The sequence below is a fragment of the Triticum aestivum genome, chromosome 2A (genome assembly GCF_018294505.1).
Source record: "Triticum aestivum cultivar Chinese Spring chromosome 2A, IWGSC CS RefSeq v2.1, whole genome shotgun sequence".
NCBI lineage: Eukaryota > Viridiplantae > Streptophyta > Magnoliopsida > Poales > Poaceae > Triticum > Triticum aestivum.
The window spans coordinates 165,489,119-165,509,184 of NC_057797.1; the positions used below are offsets into that span (position 1 = coordinate 165,489,119).

The 20,066-nt window shown below is 47.1% G+C and overlaps 1 protein-coding gene and 1 pseudogene across 1 annotated transcript; one reads left to right on the forward strand and one right to left on the reverse strand.

Moving 5' to 3' along the window:
• Positions 1 to 1,032: 1,032 nt before the first annotated feature.
• LOC123188155 (BTB/POZ domain-containing protein At3g49900) lies at positions 1,033 to 5,985 on the reverse strand. The gene is made up of 4 exons (XM_044600199.1): positions 5,571 to 5,985; positions 5,358 to 5,430; positions 2,196 to 2,699; positions 1,033 to 2,110 (listed from the first exon to the last, which is right to left on the reverse strand). Exons 1-4 carry the CDS (start codon positions 5,795 to 5,797, stop codon positions 1,265 to 1,267), a joined length of 1,650 nt encoding a protein of 549 aa, XP_044456134.1. The 5' UTR covers positions 5,798 to 5,985; the 3' UTR covers positions 1,033 to 1,264.
• Positions 5,986 to 7,576: 1,591 nt separating this feature from the next.
• Positions 7,577 to 20,066, forward strand: part of LOC123191605 (homeobox-leucine zipper protein ROC6-like) — a 131,630-nt pseudogene continuing 119,140 nt past the window's right edge.

Genomic DNA, 20,066 nt, shown 5'->3' on the forward strand with positions numbered 1-20,066 from the left:
TATAGATACGTTGGAGACGTATCACCAACTAGCCCGAGGTCCCCGACGACGAGGGCGACACCACGATGGAGACGGGCCCCGACGACTCCACCCCGGCTTCGCACCTCCTGTGCACGCTGACTTCACCATGGAGCAGGCGCATGTGCAGTTTAACGTTGTCATGGCGGAAGTGTGGCCTGCACCGGCGCCTTTATCGGTGTTCAAGCAGGCACAGGAGGAACAACAATACAACATGTTCCTCCTGGAGCAGCACCGGTTGGCGGAGGGTCAGACCTATACGCGAGCGCGAGAGAGAGGAGGCCGTGGCGGCCATGGCCGCGGCGAACCCAAATTTCGTCATGAAGCAGCGTGCCATCTACGATGCCGGCCGCTCTCAAGCCGCCTCTCGCTAGGAAGCAGCAGTCGCGGAGGCGCAACTACAGGTGATCGCGGAGGAGAACAACGCCAGCTGTGCCTCCTACGCGCCGCCGACGAACCATCAGCCGGCCCGGTGGGACGACGACAACCAAGGTGCTACCATTTCCCTCGTGGACCTCACGTCCACCGGCAATGGACAAGGTGCGGACTCCTCCGAGGATGAGTAGGCCACGGGAGGCGGCGGGCCCTGGTGTCCCATGTGGCCCGGTTCGTCTCTCATGGTCTACCCTTCCTCGTCGAAGGCCGCACCTTCACTTCATCGGTCTTATCGTCAGTGTTCATGGAGACAGCGGAAGGAGGACGATACGTGCTTGGACGCCGGCCGCCGACGTAGGATTGGTTTAGGGTCGGGTCTATTTTTTGTTCTAACTGTTCAAAATATAGTTAAATCCATCGTGTTTGTATGAAATTTGTCATGTTTGTACAAAATCCGGTCTATTTGTACGAAATCCGGTTGTGTTTGCATGAGTTTCATCCGATTTGTTGAAAATAAAATAAAATATATGCAATTAGTGTTAGATGTCTGACCTCTCGCATCCATGTCCACGGACTGGACTCAATGCGAGAGGAAATTTGCGGGGCGTTGAATATGCCCTTAACTTGCACTGCACGCAAGGACGAAAAAGTAGTTCTACTGAAACAAGGTAAACGTCGCATGGACGGACCCTTGGACGTACAGATTCATATGGCCGTGTGAAAATCAACAGTTCCGATACAGTGAGACTGAAACTCGTATATACACCGCACCGATCAGAGATAAGCCATGAAAAGCACCCAAAGCCTCCGACAAGTATTCGGCGTGCACCGATTGCCGCTGATCTCTCGGCTCTCGCGGTGCATCGACTGGTCACACCATCGACAGGTTCCTCCGGTGAGGCCGAGCACTCCACTCCTCCTTGCACGGCTCCTTGTCGTAGCCGTCCTCCGGCTCCGGTGGACATGACGCACACGCGCCTTTCTCGCCGACGCGGACGTCAGTGCCGGCGTCATCACTGCTCGCGGGCGGCGGCGCGACACCGTTCCCTGGCCTCCGGCCGAACAGGCTCTTGAACCCGTGCACCAGACGTGACTTGAGGCTAAGGTTGCCCTTGGCGACGGAGCGGCCGGTGGTGGCGGTGCTGGACGAGAGGTCCTCGCCGTTCCAGAGCCGGCTACGCGGAATGCGGAAGCTGGCCGACTTGGCGGACACGCGGTCGATGGCGGCCGAGGCCGTGGCAGCAGCCGCGGCCTGCTCGGAATGGCGCAGGCGGCAGCGGAGACCGGCGAGCTCGCGCTCGAGCGTGTCGATGCGGTGCCCCGTGGCATCCATGGATGCGCGGATGTGCGCGGACTGGCGCAGCACCGCGTCGCGCTGGAGGATGTCGCCGAGCGTCATGTTGGCGGCGTCCCCGGCGGTCGCGGCGGCGACGGCGCTGCTGAACGGGCCGGAGATGGACCTCTTATGTAGCCCAGGCGGCAACGGCAGCGGCGCGGCGGAGACGGGAGCCGCGGCGGCGGCGGCGTGGTGGTGCTGGGTGAGCAGCATGGAGTGGTGCGAGTGCAGCTGCTCGACGAGCATGGCCTGGACGACGAAGCGGAGCGGCAGCCGCGGGTTCTGCACGAGGTGCATGAAGAGGTGGTGCGACAGCTTGGCGCAGTTCACGTTGTAGCACAGCCGGCTCTTCTCCTCCTCCGTCAGCTTCCCCTTGTGGTTCTGCACCCACATCCGTGCGTGAAACGATCAGCACTCAAAACAGCAACTCATTTCACAAAACATTCTACTGGGACGAAAGCTTTACCTCGAGGTAGTGATCCACGATGGTGTACATGAGGTCGTGGTCGTGCGCGAGCCGCGCGCGCATGGCCTCCACGACCACCTGGAACTCCTCCAGCGGCAGCGCGGCCACGTCCTCGAGCCACCTGCCGTCCGCGCCGCCGGACGCTGCGAGCGTCTCCAGGCACCGCACCAGCAGCCCCGCGCCGGCCCCGGCGGCCTCGCCGCCGAGGAACGCCGCGCACGACCGCAGCACAGCTGCGGCGCGCCCGTGGTCCGTGGCCACTTCCTCGAAGAAGTAGTCCTCGGCGCGGCGTGCCAGCCCGTCCTCCGCGGTCAGCTCCAGCCAGTCCGCGGCCACCCACGCCGCGGCGAGGTTGTCCGGCGACAGCGCCACGTCGGCGCCGTAGCAGGAAGCCACGGCGTCGGCGAACGCGTCGACCGTGAGGCCCGCCGGTAGGTCCACGGCGATGTCGCTGCACTCCGACAGCTGCCGCTTCAGGTAGCTGCTCTCCGACGTGATCGGGTCCTGGGAACAGACAACTCACTCTCTGCATTTAAAAACCGAACCAAAAAACTATACCAAAAATAAACCGAACCGAACCGATTTTATGGTTTTTATGGTTTTTGGTTTCGGTATGGTATGAACTTTTCATACCGTTTTGAACTTTGGTTTATATGATATATACCGAAAAACCGAACGGTTAACCGAATAAACCGAAGTAAAAACTAAATTTGTATTTCTTGAGATAAACAACCATACAAGTTGTCATTTTTTTTGTACATGAGTCAAATTCACTACTAAGCACGTAAATTTTTCTTGTAGCATAGTTATTTTTCTCTTTTTAAAATGCTAAGCACGTCCATAACTATCAACAGATGAATCAATGCAAGCATATACACTTATATATATAGTTATATACTATTTGTGTAAAATAGTATGTGTTTTGAGTCATAAATTTGTAAGTTATTATTACGTCATTTTCAAATTCGCGTTAGGTTTGGTTTTTATGGTATATACCGAAACCATACCGAAACCGAACCATATTTTAATTTCATATCATATTTATCAAAGTATTAATACCGTACAAACCGGAAAACCGTATAAACCGAACCATGTAAACCGAATAAACCGAACGCAAAGAGTGACAGACAACAGAGCAACGTGGTAAAAATACGGAATCTGTAAATAAATTTGAACATCCAGGAGCACAAGTACCACTACATTTGGATCGTTTAACTGTCGCTTAATGGAGTTAGAAAAAAAAACATTTGGATCGTTTCATTTGTAACATCAATCTCTTGGCTTGGCTGGCTAAAAAACATCAGTGTACGTCCGGTACTCTGAAATTTGAACTTACTAGGCGGCAGGAAAAGTCGTAGGAATAAGCACAGAGCTAGAGCACTTGATCCGGCAGATGATTGGCCTAGCCCACAAGATGAGCAGAGGCCAACAAAAAACAGGTTGCATGTTTGCTGGCACTAATTGGATCTTTATCATTTTGGTACAATTGGCAACAGTTTCGGGCTTTCAGTGGCTTTTGGCCTGTATGTGTCAAACTCATTTGAGTTCTGCAGTTCGAGGGAGGAAAAGACCAAGAAAACAGTGTTTCTTGTGCCTGTCGAACTCACTTCAGCAATAAACCGAACCGGGTTGCAGCCAAGCTGAAAACAAAATTGTAGAATGTTCCGAACTGTGAAATCCGAATCCCAGCAAAGTAAGTACTGTACTACAGTACTACTACTACGATCAAAGTTTAATACGTACAGTAGTAGTACGACTCCATAAATAAAATTTGAAATGGTCCGTCCGTCTGATCCTCACATTTACTCAGATCTCCCTTCTGTCGGCCAGCATGAATGCAATGGGCGATACCCCTCCTCGCAGTACGTCGATACTGCCTGGTCCCGATCCCGAAAGAAATTCATACGACGCCACTTGAATTTCCGGCACGATCGACTGTAAATCTACGTCGAATTCAATACGCGAACTGCGCCGGCCCATGTGTCCGATCGTATGTAGAGGGACCAAAAGCCTAACCATTTTTACATGAGATCTCCTCGACCTCTTCTTGCCACACTCCTTGCCATGTCAAAGTTCAGTTGAAACCAACACGGCACAGCGGGTAAAAGAGACGATGCAGGAGCATGCAGGAACATATACTACTGCTACAGTCGACGTGCATGTGTAGAGCTAGGATGGCAGGCAGAAGGCAGTAAACTTGTCTGAAGGCGCCAGTAACTCCTGAGACAGAGGTTACTGGAAGTTTACGATCGCTCCTGCTGCACGCAGGGCAGTGCGCTAATCAAGGCAATGGAGTAAATGTGGTACAGAATCGGCCATCCATTATTGCCTGTTAGGACGCCATTGGCACTCTGCTGTTCATCGTGGGGCAGAGGCTCTGGCATTTGTCTACTTGGGGCACTTAAGCTAATCCAGAGGCCAAGACCATCAAGGGTCCACCTCCGCTTACAAAAGACTTGAGAATCAATTTATATTTTTCATGTATTCTATCGGAAGCATGCGGGAACTGAACTGTTTCCTGCAGGAATTTTACGCGCATTCGGGGAAGAATCCCATAGCCGTGATGAGGATCTTATGTAGGTCAAATAGCTCAATGTGCTACTACAGTGACAATATTGGCAGGCAGCTAACCAGGGAGAAGGCGAAATCTTAGTGCAAGGTTGAAACTAAGAGACACTTTTATTTTTTCTGAAACTCCTACGGTGAATCTATGGGCACTGCCAGGGGAGTGCGCAGTAACTATTTGTGAGTTACTGCTCGTTCCTTTACCGTCACAAGAAACGTCTGACGACGTGGGCGTGGACTGCGTTGTCTGTCATCTCTGCGCCGCGCACGTATCCAGCAGGGCTCGTATTGAATTTGCCATAAATAAATTTCTTCCTACTAACGGAAAACATGCAGCTGCAGCACGGCCTATTCTTTTCTTTTCTTCATCTTGGTTTTACTAAAGGAAAATTGACGGGAGTTACTAGTGCAGGAGATTAATTGGAAACGCTTGGCATGTGGTAAAATTCGACTAATATGGCAGTTTCGAAGAAGAAAGAAGTGATTCATCATCACTGCCGTCGATTTTTAAGGGAGGTGGTGAATTTCTTCTGTCCGAAGTGTTCGATCGTTCAAGAAAAGAAAGGAAAAGGAGCGGTTGATCTTGGTATATCTTACCCTGTGAAGATGGAAGCAGTGTTCTTGGACACGCACGATCACGTCCGGCTTGCGCGATCCATTCGCCCGCGACCTAATCAAACATGGAGGCAAAAAATCGATCGCCGGTCTGTAAGAATGTGAGATGATGCCGAGTTCTGAACTCTGCGTACGTCCATGGAATCCAGAACAGATCGCAACGAACTGAATTGTCACACTGGCTGACACACGTACCATCCTTGCACCGCGGTCCTGAGCGCCGGCGGGAGGGAGGAGGAGGCGGACGGCGCCGCGGGCGAGCAGGACGCCGACGTGGGCGCGGAGGAGGACATGGTGGGCGAGTTGAAGCAGTCCTCCGTCTCCTCCTCCTCCTCCTCCTCGTCTTCCTCCTCGTGGTCGTCCTCGTAGATGGTGTCCACGACGCCGAGCTCCTGCCAGCTCCTGCCCATCTCCATGGCCATGCCTGTTGGCTCCTACTCCTTCTCGATCTCCAACTTCTTGTCCTATCTGGCTATCTACCACCAGCGCGACCCCTGTCCCTGTGGAGGAGGAGCGACGGCTGTGGCTGCTGCGGCTCTTGTAGGTGTAGTACCGGGCGATGCCATTAGGGGGCCGGGGTGTTGAATTGGGATGGCAATGAATGCGTGCATGTGGATGGTAAATGCGGTGGCACCCCCCGCGTCTCCGATCGAGCGCTGTCCTTCCGCCTGCACCACTGCTCCTGCTCGTGTGCGTTTTGTTTTGTTTTGTTTTCGGCCTCCGTGGATCCATCGTGCATGCAGTCCGGTCGTGTGAAGCGTGAGAGTAACTACCCTGTGCTATAGAAGTGGGGTTGCCGACACGGGGCTCGGGCCGTCGGATCGTGCAATGGATGGCCCAGACTTGTCGCCGCCGCCAAGTAACGGATGGCTTGACCGACCGGTAGTTCCAAGATTTCTGATTTTCTTTAAAAAAAATCCAAGATTTCCGTACAAAAAGAATTGGTAACCCCCCTATCCAAGAACGCCACATGTCGCACAAAACACTTATTTCATAGAACCCTCGTAGCCAGCGGAAGTTTGCCGAGAGGCATGGAAATCGCGAAAGAATATCATGGCAATTTATGTTGCACGAGGATGAAAAATTCAGTTAATCTTGAATAAATATTCAAGAGTATTGTTGCTGTTTGTGGCAAGGATTTGCCGTGTTTCTAGAAGAAATTGCATACCTACAACAACTAAAATTGCCATAAAAATGTTCGTTTTGTTATGCCCTCACGGGGACGTCAGTATAATAACACTCCCCATTTCATATATGTTTTAATAAAGTAATCTACGACCTCTTTGATTAAAGAGAAAAATGCACAAATACACAACATTGGTTTTTTGTAGGACCGCGGCCCTCAAGGCATTTTATTCATTTTGACGGATCATATATTGCAAAGTGAAAGATGGGCTGCTCCATTAGCTTCTCCGCCCCGTCCATCAAAGAACGACTCCCTACAAGTTCGAGATATAGGTATGCATTACCCTAATGAGATGTCCCCCAACCAAGCAATCCCCATGTTGCCATGCGGAAAAGACAAACTAGCAATCCGTCTCAACAATGATGTTGGAGAGGCCATTAGCAATAGTCATAACCATAGCATCTCGACATGCAACAAACTAAATAGTGCACGGAACATATAACGTCGGGTACGCCATATATGTCTTCTCACATAAGTTTGTAAACCAGCAACAATACTCTCAGTATTTGCGATCAATAAACAAAGTCATCTCACATAAGTCCTCGCACAAAAATCTGTAAACCAACAACAATACTCTAGATACCAACAACAATACTCTAGGTATAACCTCGGGTATGCCATATATGTCCTCTCTAGTTACTATAAGTACCCCCATCTCAATAGTGAATGAGGAACCTTTTTATTACCAGCTCTAAGCAAATTACTATATGGATACTATTTTGCTGAGCACACACTCAAAAAGTGTTTGAGTTAGCTATTAGCCCCCAACATTGTTTTGTAAGGAGTTAAAAGCACTGGGGGTCCTAGAACTTGTCCGAGATGTGATGATTTGGTCCTACAACTTGCAAAATGACCCTACACAGTCCCAGAACTTGCACCCAATGTGCAGCTATGGTCCTGGACCAATCACAGAGCGACAACTGGACTCGTAGGGCCCGAGCCGGTCAGTGCACGCGTTTTTGCAAATACCCCCTGCCTTCTCCTTCCTCGTGTCGCACGTCTCGGCTGAAACTGAATCGGGTTCGACGACGCCGGCTCCGGCGTCTTCTCCTACGACGCCGGCGAGGGCAGCCCCGGCATGCACAACCCGGCCGCCTACTCGCCCCGCCGCCCATCCCCAGGCCCGGCGCCGGCGGCGGTGGCGAAGGCTTCGCCTCCTCCACTGGCCTCTCCCTCGGCCTAGTATGCTATATTCTATACTACCACCCGACCGTTCATGCGCTCAATACCACTGCATGTTTACTGGCCTTAATTAATTGGCCAGTTTCTCTTCATTGCCGTGTTTAATTGCCTTGGATTTTAATTGGTTTAATTGGCAGACGAACATGGAGGGCGAAGGTCAGCTGGGCGGCGCTTTCATGGGGAGCACGGGGAGCGGCGGCGACGGCGACTCGCTGGGCCGCGCGTGGGAGGGCGAGAACGACAACCGCTCCGGCTGCGACAACCTGGACGGCGCCTCCGCCAACGAGCTGGACCCGGACAACCCCGCGCAAGAAGAAGAAGCGCTACCACCGCCACACGCCGCAGCAAATCCAAGAGCTCGAGGCGTAAGAAATTGTTACAATTCTCTCAGGTTCTTGGTCTACTTTCTATCTAGCCCTAAATTACAGCTTGCTTGACTAATTCATTTTTGGCAGTGTGTTCAAGGAGTGCCCTCACCCCAATGAGAAGCAGCGCATGGAGCTCAGCAGGCGGCTCAACCTGGAGAGCCGCCAGGTCAAGTTCTGGTTCCAGAATCGCCGCACCCAGATGAAGGTTCAGACTGTTAGCCAGAACAATCTTCTATCTATCTTTGGTGCGACGTGTCGGTTGATGTGACAAGCTAGGCCAAGAAGAATCAATTTCCTTCTTCTTTTTGGTAATCATGCCTGGGTGGGCTGGTTGCAGACCCAGATCGAGCGACACGAGAATGCGCTGCTGTGGCAGGAGAACGACAAGCTACGGACGGAGAACATGACGATCCGGGAGGCGACGCGGAGCCCCACCTGCGGTAACTGTGGCGGCGTGGCCACGCTCGGGGAGGTATCGTTGATGACCCACAAGTATAGAGGATCTATCGTAGTCCTTCCGTTAAGTAAGAGTGTCGAACCCAACGAGGAGTAGAAGGAAATGATAAGCGGTTTCCAGCAAGGTGTTCTCTGCAAGTACTGAAATAAGTGGTAACAGATAGTTTTGTGATAGGATAATTTGTAACGAGCAACAAGTAACAAAAGTAAATAAAGTGCAGCAAGGTGGCCCAATCCTTTTTGTAGCAAAGGACAAGCCTGGACAAACTCTTATATAGAGAAAAGCGCTCCTGAGGACACATGGGAATATCATCAAGCTAGTTTTCATCACGCTCATATGATTCGCGTTCGGTACTTTGATAATTTGGTATGTGGGTGGACCGGTGCTTGGGTACTGTCCTTACTTGGACAAGCATCCCACTTATGATTAACCTCTATTGCAAGCATCGACAACTACAATAAAAGTATTAAGGTAAACCTAACCATAGCATGAAACATATGGATCCAAATCAGCCCCTTACGGAGCAACACATAAACTAGGGTTTAAACTTCTGTCACTCTAGCAACCCATCATCTACTTATTACTTCCCAATGCCTTCCTCTAGGCCCAAATAATGGTGAAGTGTCATGTAGTCAACGTTCACATAACACCACTAGAGGAGAGACAACATACATCTCATCAAAATATCGAACGAATACCAAATTCACATGACTACTAATAGTAAGACTTCTCCCATGTCCTCAGGAACAAACATAACTACTCACAAAGCATAAACATGTTCATAATTAGAGGGGTATTAATATGCATATAGGATCTGAACATATGATCTTCCACCAAATAAACCAACTAGCATCAACTACAAGGAGTAATTAACACTACTACAACCTACTAGCACCAATCCCGGACTTGGAGACAAGAATTGGATACAAGAGATGAACTAGGGTTTTGAGAGGAGATGGTGCTGATGAAGATGTTGATGGAGATTGCCCTCTCCCGATGAGAGGAGCATTGGTGATGACGATGGCAATGATTTCCCCCTCCGGGAGGGAAGTTTCCCCGGCAGAACAGCTCTGCCAAAGCCCTAGATTGATTCCGCCAAGGTTCCGCCTCGTGGCGGCGGAGTTTCGTTCGAGAAGATGGCTTGTTATTTTTTCCCATCGAAAGACTTCATATAGCAGAAGATGGCCACCAGAGGGCCACCAGGAGGCCCATGAGGTAGGGGGGCGCGCCCAGGGGGGTAGGGCGCACCCCCACCCTCGTGAGCAGGGTGTGGCCCCCCTGGTGAATCTCTTCCACTGAGTATTTTTTATATATTCTGAAAACGTCTTCTGTGAAGTTTCAGGACTTTTGGAGTTGTGCAGAATAGGTCTCTAATATTTGCTCCTTTTCCAACCCAGAATCCCAGCTGTCGGCATTCTCCCTCTTTATGTAAACCTTGTAAAATAAGAGAGAATGGGCATAAGTATTGTGACATAATGTGTAATAACATCCCATAATGCAATAAATATCGATATAAAAGCATGATGCAAAATGGACGTATCAACTCCCCCAAGCTTAGACCTCGCTTGTCCTCAAGCGAAAAGCCGAAATCGAAAAATATGTCCGCATGTTTAGAGATAGAGGTGTCGATAAAAATAAAATACGGATATGAGGGCATCATGATCATTCTTAGAACAACAACTTATATAATTCTTGTCATATGATTTCTTATGCTAGAGTAATAATTCAATCACAATTTCAAGTATGAATCGTAAACTTCATTGAAAACTTACAAACTATAATCTCAGTCATTGGAGCAATTGCAATTTATCATAACATAGGAAAGAGTCAATGTATAAGAGCTTTTCAGCAAGTCCACATACTCAACTATCATATAGTCTTTCACAATTGCTGACACTCATGCAATACTTATGGGTATGGAGTTTTAATCGGACACAGAGAAAGATAGGGGCTTATAGTTTTGGCTCCCAATGTTTTACCTCAAGGGTAATGTCAACAATAATAGTTCATGAAAACTCACATCCAATTATCCATATATACCAGGATCTTTCCAACATACTGTGCTTGCCAAAGGATAAAATAAAAAAGGAAGGGTGAAGATCACCATGACTCTTATGCAATGTACGAGATAAAAGTAGAAGATAAGCCCTTCGCAGAGGGAAGCACAGGTTGTCATGCGCTTTTGTAGTTGGATGCACAAAATCTTAATGCGAAAGAACGTCACTTTATATTGCCACTTGTGATATGGACCTTTATTATGCAGTCTGTCGCTTTTATTTCTTCCATATCACACGATCGTATAAAGCTTATTTCTCCCACACTAATAAGTCATACATATTTATAGAGCAATTTTTATTGCTTGCACCAATGACAACTTACTTACTCAATCCATAGGTAGGTATGGTGGACTCTCATGGCAAGACTGGTTTAAGGGTATTTGGAAGCACAAGTAGTATCTCTACTTGGTGCGATGAATTTGGCTAGCATGAGGGAGAAAGGCAAGCTCAACCATGTTGGATGATCCATGACAATATAATTTATCTCAGATGTAAGAAAACATAACCCATTATGTTGTCTTCCTTGTCCAACGCCAACTCTTTAGCATGTCATATTTTAATGAGTGCTCACAATCATAAAAGATGTCCAAGATAGTATATTTATATGTGAAGACCTCTCTTTCTTTATTACTTCCTATTAATTGCAACGATGACCAAAACTATGTTTGTCAACCCTCAACAACTTTTATTCATCATACTTTCTCTATCTGAGCTCATGACTCTCCATAAGATTCACATGATCTCTTTGTTTCTTTTTATTTCTTTCTCTTTCTTTCTCTTAGGATCATGGCAAAATAATCAAGCCCTTGACTCAACACTAATCTTTATTATATAGCTCACGGACTCGATTACATAGAAGGATTATAAAGCAAAACTCACAACTAGATCATACTAAGAGTTTTATTCTACTAGAGCAAGATATTACCAAAAGGATCGAACTAAGAAAAACAATAAAGGTAGAAGTGATGGTGATACGATACCGGGGCGCTCCCCCAAGCTTGGCAGTTGCCGAGGGGAGTGCCCATACCCATGTGATTATGTCTCCTTTGTTGATGAAGAAGGTGGAGTTGTTGATGATGGATAGTCACACATCGAGCGTAGGAGGTCTTCTAACTTGCGGATAATGCCTTTGAGTGCGATGATATGCTCCTTCAACAAAATATTTTCACGTGTGAGATACTTATTTTGTATACGAGCTAACTCGGTCATCTTGAAAGCTTCGATCTCAGTTGGGGTAAGAAGATTGTGATCAAGTTGAAGGATGTCTTCTGTTGCCGGAGGTTGGTCCTCCGTGGCCTTCTTGATCCCTTCATCCTTGTTGGTCTCCATGGGTTCTTCTCTCTTCAGCTCTATCTTCATTAGCCAAGCATCGTTGCCCTCATTGTTGGAGGAGGAGGGAGACGACATGACGCTTAGCTTCGACAACCCTGGCAAAAACAGCTCGAAACAAGAACAAGAGATTTTTGCGTGATACAGTAGTCAAAACCTCCGGGATATTATATAATGCATTTTTACTGACCAAAATACATTTCGTGTACGAAAACGGAGTCCGGAGAGCACATGAGGTGCCCACGAGGTAGGGGGGTGCGCCCAGGGGGTAGGGCGCGCCCTCCACCCTCGTGGAGCCCTCATGTCCTTCCCGGACTGCTTCTTATTTTTCTATTTTTCTAAATATTTCAAAACGGAGAAATATTGCCTTAAAAACTGTTTTGGAGTTGGTTTACTTACCGTACCACATACCTATTCCTTTTCGTAGTCTGAAACGTTCCGGAAAGTGTCCCTTATGTATTCCTCCGGGGTTACGGTTTCAATAATATTGGTTTCAACATTTATGGGATTACCGGAGATATAATGTTTGATTCTTTGACCGTTCACCACCTTCGTATTTGTGCCTTTGAAGTTGTTGATTTTTATGGCACCGAAGCGATAGACCTCCTCGATAACGTAAGGACCTTCCCATTTAGAGAGAAGTTTTCCTACAAAAAATCTTAAACGAGAGTTGTATAGCAATACATAATCACCTACATTAAACTCACGCTTTTGTATCCTTTTGTCATGCCATCTTTTAACTTTTTCTTTAAACAACTTGGCATTTTCGTAGGCTTGGGTTCTCCATTCATCGAGTGAGCTAATATCAAATAACCTCTTCTCACCGGCAAGTTTAAAATCATAATTGATCTCTTTAATAGCCCAATATCCCTTGTGTTCTAGTTCAAGGGGTAAGTGACATGCTTTTCCATAAACCATTTTATACGGAGACATACCCATAGGATTTTTATATGCAGTTCTATAAGCCCATAATGCATCATCAAGTTTCTTGGACCAATTCTTTCTAGATCTATTAACAGTCTTTTGCAAAATTAATTTGAGCTCTCTATTACTCAATTCTACTTGACCACTAGACTGAGGATGATAAGGAGATGCAATTCTATGATTAACATCATATTTAGCAAGCATTTTACGGAAAGCACCATGAATAAAATGTGAACCACCACCAGTCATTAAATATCTAGGGACTCCAAATCTTGGAAAAATAACTTCTTTAAGCATTTTAATAGAAGTGTTATGATCAGCACTACTAGTTGGAATAGCTTCTACCCACTTAGTAACGTAATCAACAACAACTAAAATATGTGTATATCCATTAGAGGAAGGAAAAGGACCCATATAGTCAAAGCCCCAAACATCAAATGGTTCAATAACAAGTGAATAGTTCATAGTCATTTCTTGACGTCTACTAATATTACCAATTCTTTGACATTCATCACCAGATAAGACAAACTTACGGGAATCCTTGAAGAGAGTAGGCCAATAAAAACCAGATTGCAATACCTTATGTGCAGTTCTATCTCCAGCATGGTGTCCTCCATAAGCTTCGGAGTGACACTTGCGTAGGATCTGTTCCTGTTCATGCTCAGGTACACAACGTCTAATAACACCATCTACTCCTTCTTTATAAAGATGTGGGTCATCCCAGAAGTAATGCCTCAAATCATAGAAGAACTTTTTCTTTTGCTGGTATGTGAAACTAGGTGGTATAAACTTAGCAACAATGTAATTAGCATAATCAACATACCATGGAGCAGTATGAGAAGCATTTATGACATTTAATTGCTCATCAGGAAAGCTATCATCAATAGGAAGTGGGTCATCAAGCACATTTTCTAACCTAGACAAGTTGTCTACAACGGGGTTCTCAGCTCCCTTTCTATCAACGATATGTAAGTCAAATTCTTGTAGCAATAGAACCCATCTAATAAGTCTAGGTTTAGCATCCTTCTTTTCCATAAGATATTTAATAGCAGCATGATCAGTGTGAATAGTTACTTTAGAATCAACAATATAAGGTCTGACCTTATCACAAGCAAATACAACTGCTAAGAATTCTTTTTCGGTAGTAGCATAATTTCTTTGAGCATTGTCTAGGGTTTTACTAGCATATTGAATAACATTTAATTTCTTATCAACTCTTTGTCCTAGAACAGCACCTACAGCATAATCACTAGCATCAAACATAATTTCAAAGGGTAAATTCCAATCAGGTGGCTGAACAATAGGTGCAGAGATTAATTCTTTCTTAAGTATTTCGAACGCTTCTACACAATCATCATCAAAGACAAATGGTATATCTTTTTGTAATAAATTATTCAGAGGCCGGGAAATTTTTGAGAAGTCCTTAATGAACCTCCTATAAAATCCGGCATGGCCAAGAAAACTTCTTATACCTTTGATGTCCTTGGTACATGGCATCTTCTCAATAGCATCAACCTTGGCTTTATCAACCTCAATACCTCTTTCAGAAACTTTGTTCCCCAAGACAATACCTTCATTAACCATAAAGTGGCACATTTCCCAATTCAAGACAAGATTAGTTTCTTCACATCTCTGCAAAACTCGATCAAGGTTGCTCAAACAGTCATCAAAAGAAGATCCATAGACGGAGAAATCGTCCATGAAAACCTCACAAATCTTTTCACAAAAGTCAGAGAATATAGCCATCATGCATCTTTGAAAGGTAGCAGGTGCATTACATAAACCAAAAGGCATACGTCTATAAGCAAAGGTACCAAAAGGGCAAGTAAAAGTAGTCTTTGATTGATCTTTGGCTGACACAGGTATTTGAGAGAAACCAGAATAACCATCTAGAAAGAAAAAATGTGTATGTTTGGATAATCTTTCTAGCATTTGATCGATAAAAGGTAATGGGTAATGATCCTTTTTAGTAGCCTTATTTAATTTGCGGAAATCAATTACCATCCTATAACCTGTAATAATTCTTTGAGGAATCAATTCATCTTTATCATTAGGAACGACAGTGATACCTCCCTTCTTAGGGACACAATGGACAGGACTTACCCACTGACTATCAGCAACGGGATAGATTATACCTGCCTCAAGGAGCTTTAGTATTTCCTTTCTTACCACTTCTTTCATTTTAGGATTCAGCCGTCGTTGATGATCACGAACTGGTTTAGCATCTTCTTCCAAATTAATTTTATGTTGACATAGAGTGGGACTAATGCCCTTAAGATCATCAAGAGTATAGCCAATAGTAGCATGGTGCTTCTTCAGAGTTTTCAATAATCTCTCTTCCTCATGCTCTGAAAGGTTAGCACTAATAATAACATGATATATCTTTTTCTCATCAAGATAAGCATATTTAAGAGTATCAGGTAAAGGTTTAAGCTCAAACACAGGATCACCCTTGGGTAGAGGAGGATCCCCTAGGATTTCAACAGGCAAATTGTGTTTCAGAATAGGTTCCTGTTTAAAGAATACTTCATCTATTTCCCTTCTTTTATTCATAAACATGTCATTTTCATGGTCTAGCAAATATTGTTCTAAAGGATCACTAGGAGGTACGGCAATAGAAGCAAGACCGATAATTTCATCCTTACTAGGTAATTCTTCTTCACTATGTTGTCTACTAAATTTAGAGAAATTAAATTCATGAGTCATATCATCTAAACCGATAGTAACAACATCCCTTTTGCAATCTATGGTAGCATTAACAGTGCTCAGGAAGGGTCTACCAAATATAATGGGACAAAAGCTATCTTGTGGGGAATCAAGAACAAGAAAATCAGCAGGATATTTAGTTTTCCCACACAAGACTTCAACATCTCTAACAATTCCCATTGGTGAAATAGTACCTCTATTGGCAAGTTTAATTGTGACATCAATATCTTCTACCTCAGCAGGTGCAATATCATGCATAATTTGTTTGTATAAGGAATAAGGTATTGCGCTAGCACTAGCACCCATATCACATAAGCCATGATAACAATGATCTCCTATTTTAACAGAAATAACAGGCATGCACTACTAGGAAAAGGCCTGCTGGTGGCGCACCTGTTTTGGCTACTAATGGCGCACTACAGGTGCGCCACTAGCATCACGCCATTAGAATTTTTTACTAATGGCGCACCACAGGTGCGCCATTAGTATCTGGTATACTAATGGCGCACCACGCAGTGCGCCATTAGTATATCCCACGGTGCGCCATTAGTATGCCTCCTGTCGTTGTCAAAACCGGCGGATCTCGGGTAGGGGGTCCCGAACTGTGCATCTAGGCGGATGGTAACAGGAGGCAGGGGACACGAAGTTTTACCCAGGTTTGGGCCCTCTTGATGGAGGTAAAACCCTACGTCCTGCTTGATTAATATTGATGATATGGGTAGTACAAGAGTAGATCTACCACGGGATCAAAGAGGCTAAACCCTAGAAGCTAGCCTATGGTATGATTGTCTGTTGGCCTACGGACTAAAACCCTCCAGTTTATATAGACACCGGAGAGGGCTAGGTTTACACAAGGTCGGTTACAAAAGAGGAGATATACATATCCGTATTGCCTAGCTTGCCTTTCACGCCAAGTAGAGTCCCATCCGGACAAGAGACGAAGTCTTCAATCTTGTATCTTCATAGTCCAATAGTCCGGCCAAAGGATATAATCCGGCTGTCCAGAGACCCCCTAATCCAGGACTCCGTCAGTAGCCCCTGAACCAGGCTTTCAATGACGATGAGTCCGGCGCGTAGTATTGTCTTCGGCATTGCAAGGCGGGTTCCTCCTCCGAATACATCACGGAAGAATTTGAATACTAGGATAGTGTCCGACCCTGCAAACTAAGTTTCCACATACCACCGTAGAGAGAATAACATTTCCACAAATCTAATATGCTGACACGTTTTGGCAACACGACATTATTCCATGGCTCGGTAATTATTCGAACCGTTTTCTTCAACCAGCTCCACACATAACGCGAGGCAGTTTTTTGACACGTCTTGTCAAAGCAGAGATCGTGTTCCCCTAATTACGGGATTCTCATCAATACGGTCATGGGTAACCCAACCGTATCTAGGACTCCTAGATTATAGGCAAGTCCCAAACGGCTACAGAGAGGACGCTTGATATTCACCCTCTTTATAAAGGGACAAGGCTTTTACTCTTTCCCTCCCGTGCTCAATCGAATCCTTCCCCCGCCTCGAGTTCTAACACCCAAAGCCTACGTCAGGTGCTCCGGACCTTCAATCATTTCCGGATCTAGCCTTCAAGCCGGTGGATGCCCTCCTCCATTACAGAAGAAGATATCAAGATGTTGAGGGAGGCCAAATACCTGACCGCCGAGGTTTCGCATCGGCTGCCTGCCCGAGGGCAGGTCGTCCCTACTCCTAAACCCAACGAAGACGTCGTGTTCATCTCCCACTTCCTCCGAGGTCTAGGCCTCACTCTGGATCCCTTCGTTAGGGGGCTGATGTTTTATTACGGGCTAGATTTCCATGATCTAGCCCCGGACTCCTTTCTCCACGTCTCATCATTTATTGTTGTATGTGAGGCCCTCCTCCGCATTACCCCTCACTTCGGCCTATAGCTCAAGACCTTTGACGTGAAGCCGAAGATGGTCGAGGGGCAGCATGTAGCGTGCGGAGGCGCATTAATAAGCAGGATCGCCAGAGCTCCATGGCCAAAGGGTTCTATTCCAGAGGTGTCTGGATTATGGCAACAGGAGTGGTTTTACATCACCTCTCCCAGAAGTGCCAAGTGGGCGGCTGCCCCTGCTTTTCGCTCAGGCCCTCCACCATAACTGATGTCATGGATTAGCAGAGGGCTGAGCTGCGGTCCCGCAAAGGACGTGCCTGTACTGCAAAGCCACATTCAAAATCTCTTTGAAGGAGATTTCAGTTTGATTATGGTAATGCAAGTCATGCTGGTTCGACGAATCCAGCCATGCAAACGCCAGCCTCTTCGCATGTGGGAGTTCAACCCAGAAGGACCACGCGCTATTTAGAATTTCCTCAGCCTGACGCACGAGGAGATGTATAGATCATTCTTCGAACCACAGATAGAGTGTCCGGATACTACCGAGGACGTGGGCCTGAGCAGCAACCGCACCGCCAACCAAGTAAGTTATCCTCTAGCCAAACACATCGTCTTTCATTTATCATGACGTTATTCTGAGAAATCGCTCTTTGACCAGGACTGGATAACAAAGGCGAAGATGATTCGGTGTTCGGCCCCCCTTCCTGGGGGTTTGGAAAATCCGGTACTAGAAAAGATGCTCAAGCTAGCACCTTGCCCGGAGCCCTCAAAGGAAGACAAAGGGGGGGGGGGAATAATGAGGGCGAAAGCGGTCCTCCACCGCTACCTATTCCGACCGAGGGAACGAGCGCCTCCGTGAGGGAGGATAACCGAGGGGAGGAATCTGACATTCTCTCACCCCGGGGAAGGAAGAGGACTACCTCTAAAGATCCGGAAACCAAGGTTTCCAAGCGGGAGAAGAAATCTCCACCAGAGGGTCCTGCCTTGGAGGGTGCTCTTGCCGCACAAAGTCTGCGCGGGGATCAGCCCTCTAACGAGCTGTAAGTAATTAAAAAGTACTTTAATAGTGAAGATATATTACCTTACCTCTGAGGAAAATAACCGAAGTATTTATCTTGCGGTTCAGATCTTAGCCCTTCTCAGCAGAGCTCATCTTCGGGGGATCTTCTTCCGGAGATGATGGAGAGCGAAACGCCTCCCCGGGACTCCTCTGCTCAAGAAGCGGGCGACCTTGAAGTGACGTCATGGAGGGCCTCTCCGGATCCGGTGAGGCCAGAAGATAATCCTATAGTCACCCGAAGTCCCAAGCGTCTGGCTCTCGAAGAGAGCAAACAGAAGAGGCCGGCACCGTTTGGTATGCGGTTGGACGTACTGAGAGAGCTATTGGAGCGAGCGGCCATCTCAGAAGAACACCGTACATTGATGGGTACGGTGATGGAAAGGATTTCATCCGCCGAAAGTGGGTTGCATGATGCCTTTATGAGTCTACTGATGGGCTTTGAGGTACGTAAAATGATGTACATTTGTGATGGTACCGCACATTTTTAGGCGTGCCCTGTGTAGATAGTAGCCCCTGAGACTCTGGTTATCGCCGAGAACGGCGGCAAACAGAGGATCGTAGTCCCAGGCAATAACCATACCGCTTTAATGTGCAGGTAGTGGGAGCTCCGGTGGCTAGCCGGACTCATAAGTTTGCCGAACTGAAGCGGCAACTGGATGCGGCGGATGCCAACATCGAGCTTGTTAACAAGAGGCTTGACGAGGCATAGGGTAAGCGGTATTTTTTGGTGAATGCCACATAGTAAGAGCAGCATGATGCCAGTATCTTTAATATGTTGTGACTGCAGATGGAGCTGCCACCGTGGAAAACCTGCGGGCGGAACTTGCCCGAGCCAAAGAACAAGCAAGGATTAGTAACGCGGCCGCTTTGAAGGCGGCCAAAGAGTTGAAAGCCGAGAAGGCCGCGCATTGCAAGAGCAAAGAGAAGATGGCCAAGATGGCCGTGAAGTTAAAAGACACTGCCGACCATTGCCAGTTCCTTGAAAAAGAAAACCGAGCGAAGGCTACGGGCCTTGAAAAGGCCACGATGGCGAACAAAGACACCCGCTCTGCTATGAGAGCGAAGAAGGAGGAGCCGCGTGAAGCCGGGGATATTGCGGCTGGGAAGCCCTTTATGCTACGGAGGAAGTTCTGAGATCCACGGTATGCCCCTCTGGATCGGCTGTGGAGTTCGGCAGACGCATATATGGACTTGGCGGCGAGCGTTGTCGATGCGGCCAAATACTTCCGAGATCAAACAGAGCGTGAAGTGGACAAGCTGTTCTGGTCGCAATTTAACGTTCCAGAGTGTCCGCTTCCGTTGACTGATCAGCTAGCCGAATGGGCCGAACTCAATAGGTTGTCCGGACTCACCATGAGGTCTGTCGTGGATCAGCTGTGGCTGGAAAAGCTGAAGCCGAACAGCTATTTCAGCTTAGTGCAGCAGTTCCTTGGTGCGGTGCCGTGCATCAATGCGATGAAGAGGTCGACGTGCATAGAAGGCTCGCGGATGGCCCTTGCTTGTGTTAAAGCATACTGGGCGGAGATGGATGCTACCACTGTTGCGGCGCAGGGTTCGGCCATAG

Coding starts and splice junctions, on each gene's coding strand:
- LOC123188155 (XM_044600199.1), bottom strand. CDS start 5,797: ATGGCCATGGAGATGGGCAGGAGCTGGCAGGAGCTCGGCGTCGTGGAC. Junction 5,431..5,570: donor AGGACCGCGGTGCAAGGATG/GTACGTGTGTCA, acceptor ATGTTTGATTAG/GTCGCGGGCGAATGGATCGC. Junction 2,111..2,195: donor TCGTGGATCACTACCTCGAG/GTAAAGCTTTCG, acceptor ATGTGGGTGCAG/AACCACAAGGGGAAGCTGAC.